Source organism: Arvicola amphibius, chromosome 1, assembly GCF_903992535.2.
Source record: "Arvicola amphibius chromosome 1, mArvAmp1.2, whole genome shotgun sequence".
Classification (NCBI taxonomy): Eukaryota; Metazoa; Chordata; class Mammalia; order Rodentia; family Cricetidae; genus Arvicola; species Arvicola amphibius.
In genome coordinates this window covers 199,569,444-199,581,594 of record NC_052047.1, presented here as the reverse complement: position 1 = coordinate 199,581,594, position 12,151 = coordinate 199,569,444, and the positions used below count along the sequence as shown (strand labels likewise).

The 12,151-nt window shown below is 40.2% G+C and overlaps 1 protein-coding gene across 2 annotated transcripts in view; it reads left to right on the top strand.

Moving 5' to 3' along the window:
- Fam204a (family with sequence similarity 204 member A) overlaps window positions 1–5,955 on the top strand; it is a 28,475-nt gene extending 22,520 nt beyond the window's left edge. For both annotated transcript variants that reach the window (XM_038350137.1, XM_038350144.1), the window contains exons 7-8: window positions 5,236–5,342; window positions 5,884–5,955. In XM_038350137.1, the coding sequence (XP_038206065.1) occupies window positions 5,236–5,342; window positions 5,884–5,935 (159 nt within the window). In that variant the 3' untranslated portion in view covers window positions 5,936–5,955. The remainder of the gene's footprint in view (window positions 1–5,235; window positions 5,343–5,883) is intronic.
- Window positions 5,956–12,151: the final 6,196 nt, after the last annotated feature.

Here is a 12,151-nt window from a genome sequence, read left to right as displayed (position 1 = left end):
TGTCTTTCTTATGGGGCTGTGTAAAGCATCTAACAGCTTATGGTTAATTTTTAAATGCTTTTTCCCCTTTATGAATGGAATAAATTGTTTGAATATAAATGTCAATATCCAGGAGTAATTTCAGCAGTGTAACGTCTTTTTCTTCTGCTTTGGAATATTGTAATCTAGGTATAATTTTAAGTTATTAAAATGGGCATTATGTAAACTATTTCGCTATTAAATCAGAGTATGGATCATATTATATGTGTATATGTGCATTTATCTTCCTAATGTGTTTTAAATCATTGTTTGTTGGTTATGCATTGAAATAAGCTGGCAGGAGTTATAGGTATGTATAAGTATGTATCTGGTTGTACATCTAGACTAATGTGATACACAAACATAGACAAACATGTCAGCCTGTGTATGCACACACTTCAAGTTAACATTGAAACAAGATGCCAGTGATACAAAGAAAAGCTCTTGATTGAAAATCCAGTTAACGATGAGCTGTTGTCAGAACGCTGGCATCCCAGGTGTAACCTTGGAGAGAAAGACCAGTGTAACATTTACTGTGGCAGATACCACGTTAAGCTGGGGTTGTGTGAAACCCATTAGCCTTGTTACATCCTTTCTTGAAATACAGTGGCATCCTGAGCTGTTTTTAAAAGCCAATTATTTCAAAGTTTTGAAACTTAAATTTTAAAACACAACTGAACTGACCATTGGAAATACTTGTTCTTTGCTCTTGAACTTTGTGTGTTACTTCAACTTGGACTGTTTCTGTGCTTGTTTCTCAGAAGGCATTTCACGATGGCATGTGAGAGACACTAGAAAGGGATAGCTGACAAGGAAAAAATTAAAAATTGGATAAAAAGTAAATGAATAATGTCATATTACTAAAAAGATGAGAGGCTAATTTGTGCCGACTTTTTGCTAATTTTGTTCAAGCTTCAAAATGAGGAGCTGTCACCCGTTCTGTGTAGCGCTGATGACAGTGCCAATGATCCATGAAATAAGCTGCCGCTGGCTTTGTTCTGATAAGAATGAACAAATCTGCACAATGTTCGGCTCCCAGAATCTCATTTTCATACTTGCATGCAGGCTAAAAGAAATAAGCTGTTTGCAGGCTTGATTAATCAGACATTGGAGGGTTTTTTTGTCTCTTTGATCTCTTTCGTCTCCTAGGTAACTTGCTTGACATTAATGTTGAGCTTGAGTAAAGACAATCAGGAATTGTCGGCCAAACTGATATAAAAATTAAAGACCTTAACACTTTAAGTGCTCCAGCAATGGTTCCGCTTTGCTTCAGAAAACATCTGTTTTCATTTAATTAAAGAACAAAAGAGAACGGCATAAATATTTTTCATAGAGACCTATTATTCTATAAAAAGTTAAAGTATGATAATTGGTATTTTTAAATAAGTGCCTTGAAAGTGTTCAAAAGGGAGGAAAACTTCATAACTCTGTTACAAGCTAGTAATTTTGAGATGACTAAAATATTTCATAAAATGGATAAGCAGTTCATAGCTGTGCTAGATTAAGCTGTTGGAATCAGATGCTTCAGAAGATTATCAGGAAACTTTATGACAACATTTGTAAGAGGTACTAACTTTATTTTGAAGTGTTTTTTTTTTTTTTTTTTTTTTTGGAAACCTGCAGTGTGTTTATAAGGATGTGCCATAATATCTGTTTTACGACCCAATATGGTTTACACACACTGAACCTGTAAAATTGAAAGGAATTAAAAAAATGTCGCGGTGCATTTGCTTGAGGTTGTGCAGGCGCTTTTACAAATCTTCCAAGTGGCTGTAAAGATGAATGCCTCAAGGGTCCAGCCAGGGCCCTGCTTTTCCAACCAGCTAAAGCCCTTATCTTAAATCCAAGCAAAGTACCATTAATCTTTTTGAAAGACCTTTTATGGCTTTTAATATATCCCAAATTAGAACATTTTACACCCTTGGTTCCTGAAATATGGTGATAAAAAGCCTTTAGAGCTTAATTTTCCTTACCGCATGCTCTGACCAATTTGCAGTTCTTTGTGATAATGTTTAGACACCTTAATTAAAATGCAGCAAAATATTGGATGTTCTATATGGAAAATGCTGATACTTTGGCTACACATACAAGAAATCCTGTATGTATTTTTATTCATTAAAAATGTCTTCTCACATTGTGTTACTATAGTTATCTGATGACCCCGAACTGGTTTTTTTTAATTCACTTTTTTTTATTTAATATAAAAGCCATTGACCAGCTTTTGGGATGTTTACATTGGACAGGAAGATGCATTTTTCTTGTATAGAGGTGAAAGGGTGATTCCTGTCTGCCTGTCTTGTTTGTCGTAGAGAAATACAGCACAGTATCCTTTTATATTCTGAAACTCAGGTTTGACATCTCGACTGAAAAATACATTTTTTTCTCAACTACCTCTTCATGGAAGGCCTTGTTATCTTTTTGTATTTACAGATATTCATGTTCCATTTCTTTCTCCACAGAAATAAGTGAAACATATTCACTCAAACATTCGAAAATCAAAAACTACTGTGGATTTTCATCATCATTACAAATCGTAATTTTTTTTCTGTAAAAAACTATAATACATAGAACAACCTTGTTTTAACCTGAGCAGCAGGTTCTAACTTAATTTCTTTTCACATATGACAGGTAAACAGATTTTCAGTAGATGGGAATTCCATCTTAGTGGAAAGTGATGCCACCACCCTTTCTCTGAGTTTCTTGCTGAGGTGTAGTGATGCTCAGCCTCACGATTAGTCTTTTTAAATCTCAATCTCCCCCCCCCATACATACATACATACATACATACATACATACATACATACATACATACATACATAATGGATGGTTTGGGTGTAAAGAGAGAACCATCTCTTTTTTGAGACAGAGTGTCTTGTGTCATGGTCCCCTGCCCTGCCCTGCCCTGCCCTGCCCTGCCCTGCCCTGCCCAGCTTCTGGGGATTCTCCTGCCTCTGCCTCCCATATTCCTCATACAAATTAGAATTACAGATGCGTTTGCTATCATGCCTGGATTTATGATTGGGGGGGGTGTCCAGGTATTCAAATTCATGTCCTCACACTTGTATGACAAGTATTTTACCTATGGAACCGTCTCCCTGCCTAGTTCTTTCCCTTTTTTTGGGGGGGGGGGGTTAACTTAGGTGACCTTTTCTGTAATAAAGAGCTAGAAAAGGAGAGAGTTGACAGAACAGAGTCAGCATGGAGGTGCCGTACTTCTCTCTTGCCCAGTGTGAGAGTCCTGTGTGGTTTAGTGCTGTGTCTCCAGTGGCTGGCGGGAGCACACACCTGTGCCTTCATAGAGGTTAGGAGTAAATGTTCTTGTACAGTTGTACAGCTAGCATTGGTTTGGATTTTGAGAAAATATTGAGGTTGCTTTGCTTTTTCAAATTTATGTGGGATTCCTCTCTGTATGCTGTTAATAAAGAAACTGTTTTGAGCCTATAGCAAAGCAGGGCAGAACAGAGCTAGGCCGGGAAAACTAAACTGAATGCTGGGAGAAGGAAGGCGGAGTTTAGAGAAGCCATGGAGCTGACGCCAGAGACATATGCCAAAACCTTGCCGATAGGTCACAGCCACGTAGCCATACACAGATTAATAGAGATGGGTTACTTTAGGATATGAGTTAGCCAGAAATATGCTTAAGCTATTGACCAAACAGTATTGCAAATAATATGGTTTCTGTGCAATTATTTCAGGAGTCTGGGAGGCCAGGGAACGAACAAGCAGCCTCCTACAACATCAAGTGGATGTTCGGATTCTGCTTGGTCCTTTCTGTGTCTGTAGTGCTGGTAACCGTATCAGCACCTTAGTGTGACTGTTACCTTTCTTCCATTGAGAGAGGGAAAAGAGAATGTGTGTTTCCTTCCTGAACTGAAAAGCCAGGTCTGTTTCTCTCAAGTTTGTAAAGTCCAGAGATCTTGATTACCCCTTGTCTGTTTTGCCCAAGTTCATCTTGAGAGATGTGTCAAGCATTGCAGATTTCATCTGCCTAAGTTTACTTCTTGCACATGAACTCTTCACTTCCAACCGTGCCTTACTAGATTGCCAGCCAAGCAATTCTCTAAAACTCAGATTTTGGTAGGCCAATTTGAATGGCTTCCTATGTTTCCTCTCCACGAGTCTGCCTGTCTTCTAATATGTGCTTAGTTGAATGAAGGAATAGGAATGCCAAGAAACACCAGAAAGATTGAAAGCCTTTACTGATTTAAAGCTTTCTTTGTTTTTGAGGCAGAGTCTAGCTATGCAGCCCTGCCTGAATGGCCTGGTGTTGATTACTGCAGCACAGCTTTGCTTCCCGGGGCAGCGTCCCTTTGCCTAGGATTCCAGGTGTATCCCACTATACCACCTGCCTTCACCTCGATTTTTTGTGGATCTGAGTCGTGCACATGGATGCATAGTTTACATTCCCCCTGAAAGTTGCATACTGGCATTGCTGCTCTGGAGATGCTTCCTGGGAAATACTTTGCAGTCTAGCAAGTGCTAGAGAAATACAGAGGCATGAACTTAACAGCCTGAGCTAGAGAAGACATCTGGATTGGGGTTCACATTAAATAAATCTTTTAAGGCTAGCAGTTAGCAGTCAGGGAAGCACGAACAGGGCTGCTGCCCAGGACACAGCTAGGTCCTGGAGTTCAGTTTCTTTACTTTCTGACTCCTCTTATATTCTTTTCTGTCTCAGAGACTTAAAAGCTGTTGCCCATCATGCAGAGTGCATTTATGAAGTAGTAATTAGCTTCCCCATGTTTCATTAATCCCATCTGTGGCTGCCAATCAGAGCTTCTGATCAGCATGAGATAACTGGTGTGACCATACTGAGTTGCTATAATTCTAGCCCAGAGCAAAGAAAGTTGATGTCTCTGTCAGTCTGTTTGCAGCCTTATCAGGGAAAATTCCTGTTCAGCCTACAGAATTGCTGGAATAGCTTGAAGGGCCTCATTACTACCTTTGTGGACCCTCAGAGGGTCTGAGTTTGGGAAGGATTTCACCCAGGGGATGTATGGTACAACTGGGGTAGAGGACCTTTGAGTAGTGAGGGGCAGTAAAGCCGTATCTATGTATTGGTTATGCTTTGTCCAAGGGGCCCAAGTGTAGAATTTCTTATTTTTAGTCACAGCTCTTGAACTATGTGTGCCCAATTTTTTGTACTATTGTAATTCCTACATTAGTTAGGATATTTCTTTTTACATTTTTTTTCCTTTTTTCTTCCATAATTCTTAGCTTGGTGTAAAAATTGCCAAAGCAATTGCCTGCCACAAGTTTGTTAAAGCCAAAAAGGAGGCTGAAAACTCACAGGCTGCTCGAAAGAAGAAGAAACTGGCGTGGGGGTAAGTTCACTTTGTCCTGGGTGGATCAGATGGCTCAGCTGTTAGGAAGACTAGGGTTCAATTCCAAGCACACACATGGTGACTCAACAGCTGTGCAATTCAAGGGATTTGATGCCCTCTTCTGGTTTCTGGGGACCAGGCATGCATATGGTACACAGACATACATGCAGGCAGAACACTCAGACATGCAACATAATAATAGTATTTAAAAATTGAAGAAAAAAAAGTCATGATTCTATTTACTTGGTAGGAATTGCCGAAAGTCTGCTTATCCATTGAATCCAGTTTATTGTATGTGTCAATAGAATGAGTGTGGGATTATAACGGGGAGGCGTCTCCTCAGCCTGTGGGGTTATAATGGGGAGGCGTCTCCTCAGCCTGTGGGGTTATAATGGGGAGGCGTCTCCTCAGCCTGTGGGGTTATAATGGGGAGGCATCTCCTCAGCCTGTGGTAGTTGTGAAATTGCAGTGCTTTGGTCACTTACCAAACAGGTTATTTTATTTTAGAAATAAATTGAGATTTGTATGCTCTTTATTTTAGGTTTGAAGCAAAGAAGAGATGGGAAACTAAAAGCAACATGGGATACATGTAGCCTCGCGGAGTCCTCAGGACACATGTAGCCTCGCGGAGTCCTCAGGACGTTCACTGATAGACTGAAAGATTTTCCTGCTTAGGTTTAAGATGTCAGAAAATTTATAAGGGTAGAAAAAGATAAGCCTAAAAGTTGGGAGCTGATTATAAATTCTTTTCAGTCTTTTTTCTAAGAAGTTTGTAAAGGAAATGAGCATTTTTATATTTGTGTAAGAAATTTTAAGCATATGTACAAGATGGGAAGGGTTTTATTTATTTGTATAAACCTACAGTTTAAAATCAATTTTGTGTTTCTTCTGTTAGGTCTAGCATAGCCTATGAGGTCCTTGTACTTCCTTATCTATTCTTACTTAACATGACTGTACTTTTTCTAGAATTGTGTTTTTCAGATTGGCTTTTGTTTATAATAGATTAGTCATAAATATAAAAATTCTCAATTGTTACTGACTTTCCCAGTGACTTTAATTACTTCAATGTCATAAGAATAATTATTATTTATGGAGGCAGTAGAATTCATATTTTGTAGTCACATAGTAAAAGCAGTTGATTAATTTTTGTGTCATGTCAGTGGACATAATTACAGTAAAATGGTAAAAGCAGCACAGACAGAAGGACCTCCCACTCCAGTAAAAAGTGGACATAACATATCTGGAGAATGATTTCAGCTTTGCCTAGAAAATATCTTTCTAACTATTTCTCAGCCATGTCAGCTGTGGCTGAGGGCATCCTAACTCTGGCTGTCTGACAGCGTGTGTTGTCACCTCCGCCTCCGCCACTGGAGAGATGCAGTGAGTGCTGAGGCTAAGGAGAGAACTCGTCCTGGGAGGTCGTCGTCCTCAGGTGTGTGTTTTACAGTTCTGGTGGAAATTAGTCATGATTTTAGTTACATTAGTTTTAGATTTAAAGCAGTAACAATTTCATTAACTTATGGCGATATGTAAGTTTTCTTTATATAAAGAATTAGTGAATAATTTGTTGCTCATTAAGAGGCCAGATGTTGCCGGGTGGTGGTGGCACACACTTTTAATCCCAGTACTCAGGAGGCAGAGGCAGGTGGATCTCTGTGAGTTTGAGGCCAGCCTGGTCTACAGAGTGAGTTCCAGGACTGCCAAGGCTACACAGAGAAACCCTGTCTAAAACAACAACAATAAAAACCAAATGTCAAATCTTGTTTCCATTTAGTTGAGAACTGAGATCGAGGAGACTGGAAATCCACCGACTTGTTCTCATACCTTTGAAAGGTGTTCGTTTACAAATGTTCCTGAGTGCTGTGTACTCCGAGTGAGTGAATATGTGCTTCACAGTGCAGGAGTGTTTCCCCCGAAGTTCCTCGTGTGGCTGGTTTCGTATGTAAGGTCCTCAGAACATGCATTCCCCTTGGGCCTCCACCTTATTTTCTTTCTCCTTACGTTCACTAAGGCTAGTACTTTTGCCAACACGTTTCCCTTCTCAGACCTTGGTGAAGTTTTTCGTCAGGATCAGATTGTGGAGCCTCCGACTCCTCCGTCTAATCAGCCAGGCCCTGCTTGCCCACACCAGTGCCAACAGTTTGCCTCTGCTTTTCAAGATTTATTTATTCCCCTTTTATATGTATGGGGTGTTCTGCCTGCATGTATGTCTCTGTACCGTGTGCTTGTCTGATACCTGTGGAGGCCAAAAAAGAGGCATCACATCCCCTGGAATATGTAGATAGTCATGAGATACCATGTGGATGCTCGGATCCTCTGGAAGAGCAGCCAGTGCTCTGACAGCTGGAGCTTAACTGAGGGGAGACTAGGCAGGAGAGAAGGTGGTCGGAGAAGAGCACTCAGTTCCCTCCCTGTGTGGACATGGATTGTGGATGCACTGCTGTGAGTAGAGGGTAGGAAGGAGGGGTTGGGTGAGAAAGCAGCACAGTGCTTTTGCTGTATTTGCTCATCTCTTATTTGGAATTAGTTTTATTTGGGATGAGCTTTAATTTAACTTATTCCTTAGAACAATAAAATGGTAGCATTATTCCTAGAGTATCGGTGTTGCCCAAGGCGTGTAGTCAGGGCTACACTGAAATCAGGGTTCTTTGTGGATCAGTAATAACTATGGTTCCTGAAGCTTCAACTTGTTCATTTACTGCCTCCAGAAAGCTTGAATTAGATTAGTAATGTGATTGTCAGTTCCTGCTGAGTGAGATTAATATGTTTTAGACCATTGGTATGGCATTAATGTAACATGATTTATTGTCTAAGTACTTCAGGTCAGAACAACTTACTGAGGAACAGTAATTTTCAGCTTTTACTGCACTGGTTTTGAGAAGTGAAGTTGGTAGTGCATTCTTGTTTAGGAGCCCTCAGGATGTTTCTGATTTCAGCAGAACATTCTATTTCTTTCACCAAAAGGAGAGTTTGAATATGTAATCTCAAGCTGGCTATAATTAGTTCTGATGACAGTTAAATACCTCAGCCAAGACTGTAAATCAGCAGTTAAACTCTGATTTTTGCAACTGATCATAAATCTCAAGCACTGTATTTTGGGACAGGCAGATAAAGGAGGGGCAGACCTCAGACAGAGATAGAATGTCATTGGAACATTTGGTTACAGCTGTAAACCTCACACTTCAAATCTCATATGGCTTACACCTTTTGTCTAAACTTTCTTTGAAGTCCTTTAGTAACTTAGGTAATTAACAGCCAGTGAGAAAGTTGAATCCTTCGTGTGTGTGTGTGTGTGTGTGTGTGTGTGGGTGGGTGGGTGGTGTGTGTGGGTGGGTGGGTGGGTGTGGGGTGGGTGGTGTGTGGGGTGTGTGCTAGTGCAACACTCCACTTGTTTGAGTTAGGACCTCATCCAGCCTGGAGTGAGACGGGAGCCCATCAAGGTTTGTACTTGTCTCTACAGCCCCAGCTCTGGGGTGACAAACCTGTCTATGGCCATCCATTTTTTTACATGAGTTTTGGGGATCCAATCTCAAGTCCTCCTGCTGTTCAACAAGTTCTGTTATCTGCCAAGTCATCTCCCCATAATTTTGTTAGGGAAAGATTAATGCTATGTATTTGGAAATACATATCTTAATAACTAAATACATTATACAAGGCTGAGTTTTCAATCAGATGGTAATTTTTTGTTGTGTTTTTTAATCAATAATAAAGTTTGGGGAAATAAATTGATGTTATGTCCAGTGCCATTTTGAAATGTGGTCATCAAATTTATAGTCAACTAATACAATGCAAGTTTTTTTTGTGTGTGTGTGTTGGCAAAGTTTGCTTTTATTTTTAGTCTCTGGCAGGGGCAAAAACACTTTGCATATCAACTTAATATTTTTTAAAGCTGTTTATTCATTGGCTTAAATTTGAACTCTACTAGAGTCTTAGCTCTAGCTTTCATAAAATAAATAGCAGTATTTGGACAAAATGTACATATGAACATCTTTTTCCAAAAGCAAATGTAAATTGGTGTTTGTGGCATCATTGCCTTCTTACCTGGTAATAGACCTGAAAGGACACTCTACAGTTGGGAGCTTTCTGAACTCAGGGCAGCATATTTTATGGCTTTTCCCCCACTCACTGTGTATATGTGTGTGGTGTGCATTCGTGTGTGTGTGTGTGTGTGTGTGTGTGTGTGCGCGTGCATGCGTGTATTCAGCTCAGCTAGTCAGCTTGACCTTTGTCTACTTTATGAGTTCTAGGATTACAGAGGCTATCATGGCTCTCTAACGTTTACATGCATTCTCGGGATTTGAACTCCAGGCCTCTAACTTGAAGCACTGAGCCATCTCCTTAGGTCACTTGATGCACTTTTACTATGAATTAATCAGAACACGTCTTTAGTTTTCAAACTTTAACCTTATGCTAACAAGCTCAGTTTGCTCTTAAGTTTCAGTGACGTATTGAGACTTTTAAATTAATGTGTATGTGTACCTTTAAAGAATATTTTTGTTCGTTGACAGTTCAATATATATATGTATAACATATCTTGATCACATCCACCTCAACTTCCCCTCTCATTCTCCAACATGTCCCCTCACCTTTATGTAATTAAATGTAATGATGATGATGACGATAACCCACTGAGTCTTATTAGTGCTGCCTGCATACATATGGGTTTGATTAGTTCCACCAGAGCTGGGGAAACCTACAAATGATCACTACTCCAAAAAATGTCCTCATCCAACAGCCATCACCTGCCAATAGCTCTTCAGCTAGGCATGGGACTTCATGAACTCTTCCCATCTGTGTTGGAATGTTAACTGGCTTGATCCTGTGCATGCCTCATGGGTTCATATGCACACTGGCCTTCAAGTCTAGAAGATAGCATGTTATAGCATTCTTTCCCAAACCCTGACTGTTTCACCTCCCTCTTCTGTATTTTCACTGAGCCTTGAGCATATATGTTCTTTACCATAAGATAACTAAAGTAAACACAACCATCTTCCACCTTGGCGATTGAGTACTCTGTAGGCTTTGATAAATATGCAGAGATACATTCTTTAGTGTAGTGGGAAGCGGCGGGGCTGCGTCCCGCCACCCGCCACCCGGCTAGCTTTACCCCCGGAAATAATTACACGGAAACTGTATTCTTTTAAACACTGCCTGGCCCATAGTTTCAGCCTCTTATTGGTTAATTCTCACATCTTCCTTTAACCCATATTTAGTAATCTGGGTAGCACCACGAGCTGTGCCTTACCAGGAGAGATCTTAACCTGCGTCCATCTCGGAGAGGAGCAGCATGGAGCCTCCTCTGGCGAATGCCTGAAGCGTCTCTCCCACTCTACTTCCTTGTTCCCACAATTCTGTTCTGTCTACTCCACCTACCTAATTTTCTCTTAAAGGGCCAAGGCAGTTTTCTTTATTAATAATGAAAGTAACACATAAACACTCCTCCATCACTTTAGTGTTTATTTATTTTTTTTTTTGTTTCTTCTCCTTGAAAGGAAAATTTCCTCACATCTCACATACATGGCTTGTCTTGTAGTTGTAATCAGCAGACTGACTGGGGAAGGAACCCCTGACCTCTGTGAAGAACAAGACTGTGGCAGATTGTGGTGGCCATAAAGAAAGTTGGGAATCATTGCTCTTTGCTCTGGAGTTGGAATGAAGTAGTTGCCTCTGTGCCATCTGCTCACTGGTGAATGTTCTGTGGGTGGTTGTTGCTGTTGCCAGTGTCTTCAACCCTCTGAGTAGCTTCTAGCCTTCTGGGTTTGGTCAATCTGATCTTTGGAACCCAGCTATTGGCTCTGGTGGGACAGTTTATGAAATGCCACAAAGTACCTTATGTTTTCAGATCTGCTTGTAAAAGTAAGAATTAAGTGAGACATAATTATATTTTATTGATATTAGTAATCCCATTTTAAATTCAAGAAAAAGCAATAAAATTTTCCATGTGAGAGGGCATTTTCAAACATTGGGAGTTTAGTATATGTCTTTTACATTCAGATCAGACTTCTTAGGGCAATAATATTCAGGAAAGAAAGGGAAGGGTTGGGCAGTGCTTCCCCTCCTAAATGCTCCTGTGCCAGGTTTCTCCCTGTGTATGGTTCCACCTGAGCAATTGCTATCTGCCACCTCCTGAGTTTTGGGCCACCTCTTGTTAAATTGCTGTGAGGGGCTTGCTTAGTTACAGGCATGAAATGAGGTAATCCTTTCCCACCTCTCATTCCTGAAGGGTGTGTCTGTCCAGTTATTACTTGTTCATTGAACCTGGAGTTTTAGAAACCAACTACAGTACAAGCTGTAATTATTGATGTCTGTTTCATTTCATCTGTAAGCTCTGGCATTTGATCAAGAAGTTAATATATCACTATCTCCAGGCAAAATGTCTCAGCTCTCGAGGTTTTATTATTTGATGGATAGTATACAATTATAACTGCCCAGAAAAGAAAAATTGTATTTATTTGTAAGGTGGATGATACTAGAAGTAATTATGGATGTCACGGGGAATGGCGGAACAATGACGCTTGAGTTCCTTTGGATTCCCACCCTGGTAATATCTGAGAAACATTTCCTGAACACCTCCTCTCTTTTACCTCTGAAGTGATTCTGCTACATGCGAAGATGAGTAAATGCAATCTAATAGAAAACACTATAGACTAAATCTTAGACATTGCATAGTTGTTAGTGACTCAGCAGCTTTGCCGAACACAGAAAAAACAATCCATATGTGGTACCTTAAGTAACCGAGGCCTACAGGTTGTAGTCACTGGTTTTCTACCACATGTCCCCATTCCTAGCTGGGCAACTGTTCAGTGAAC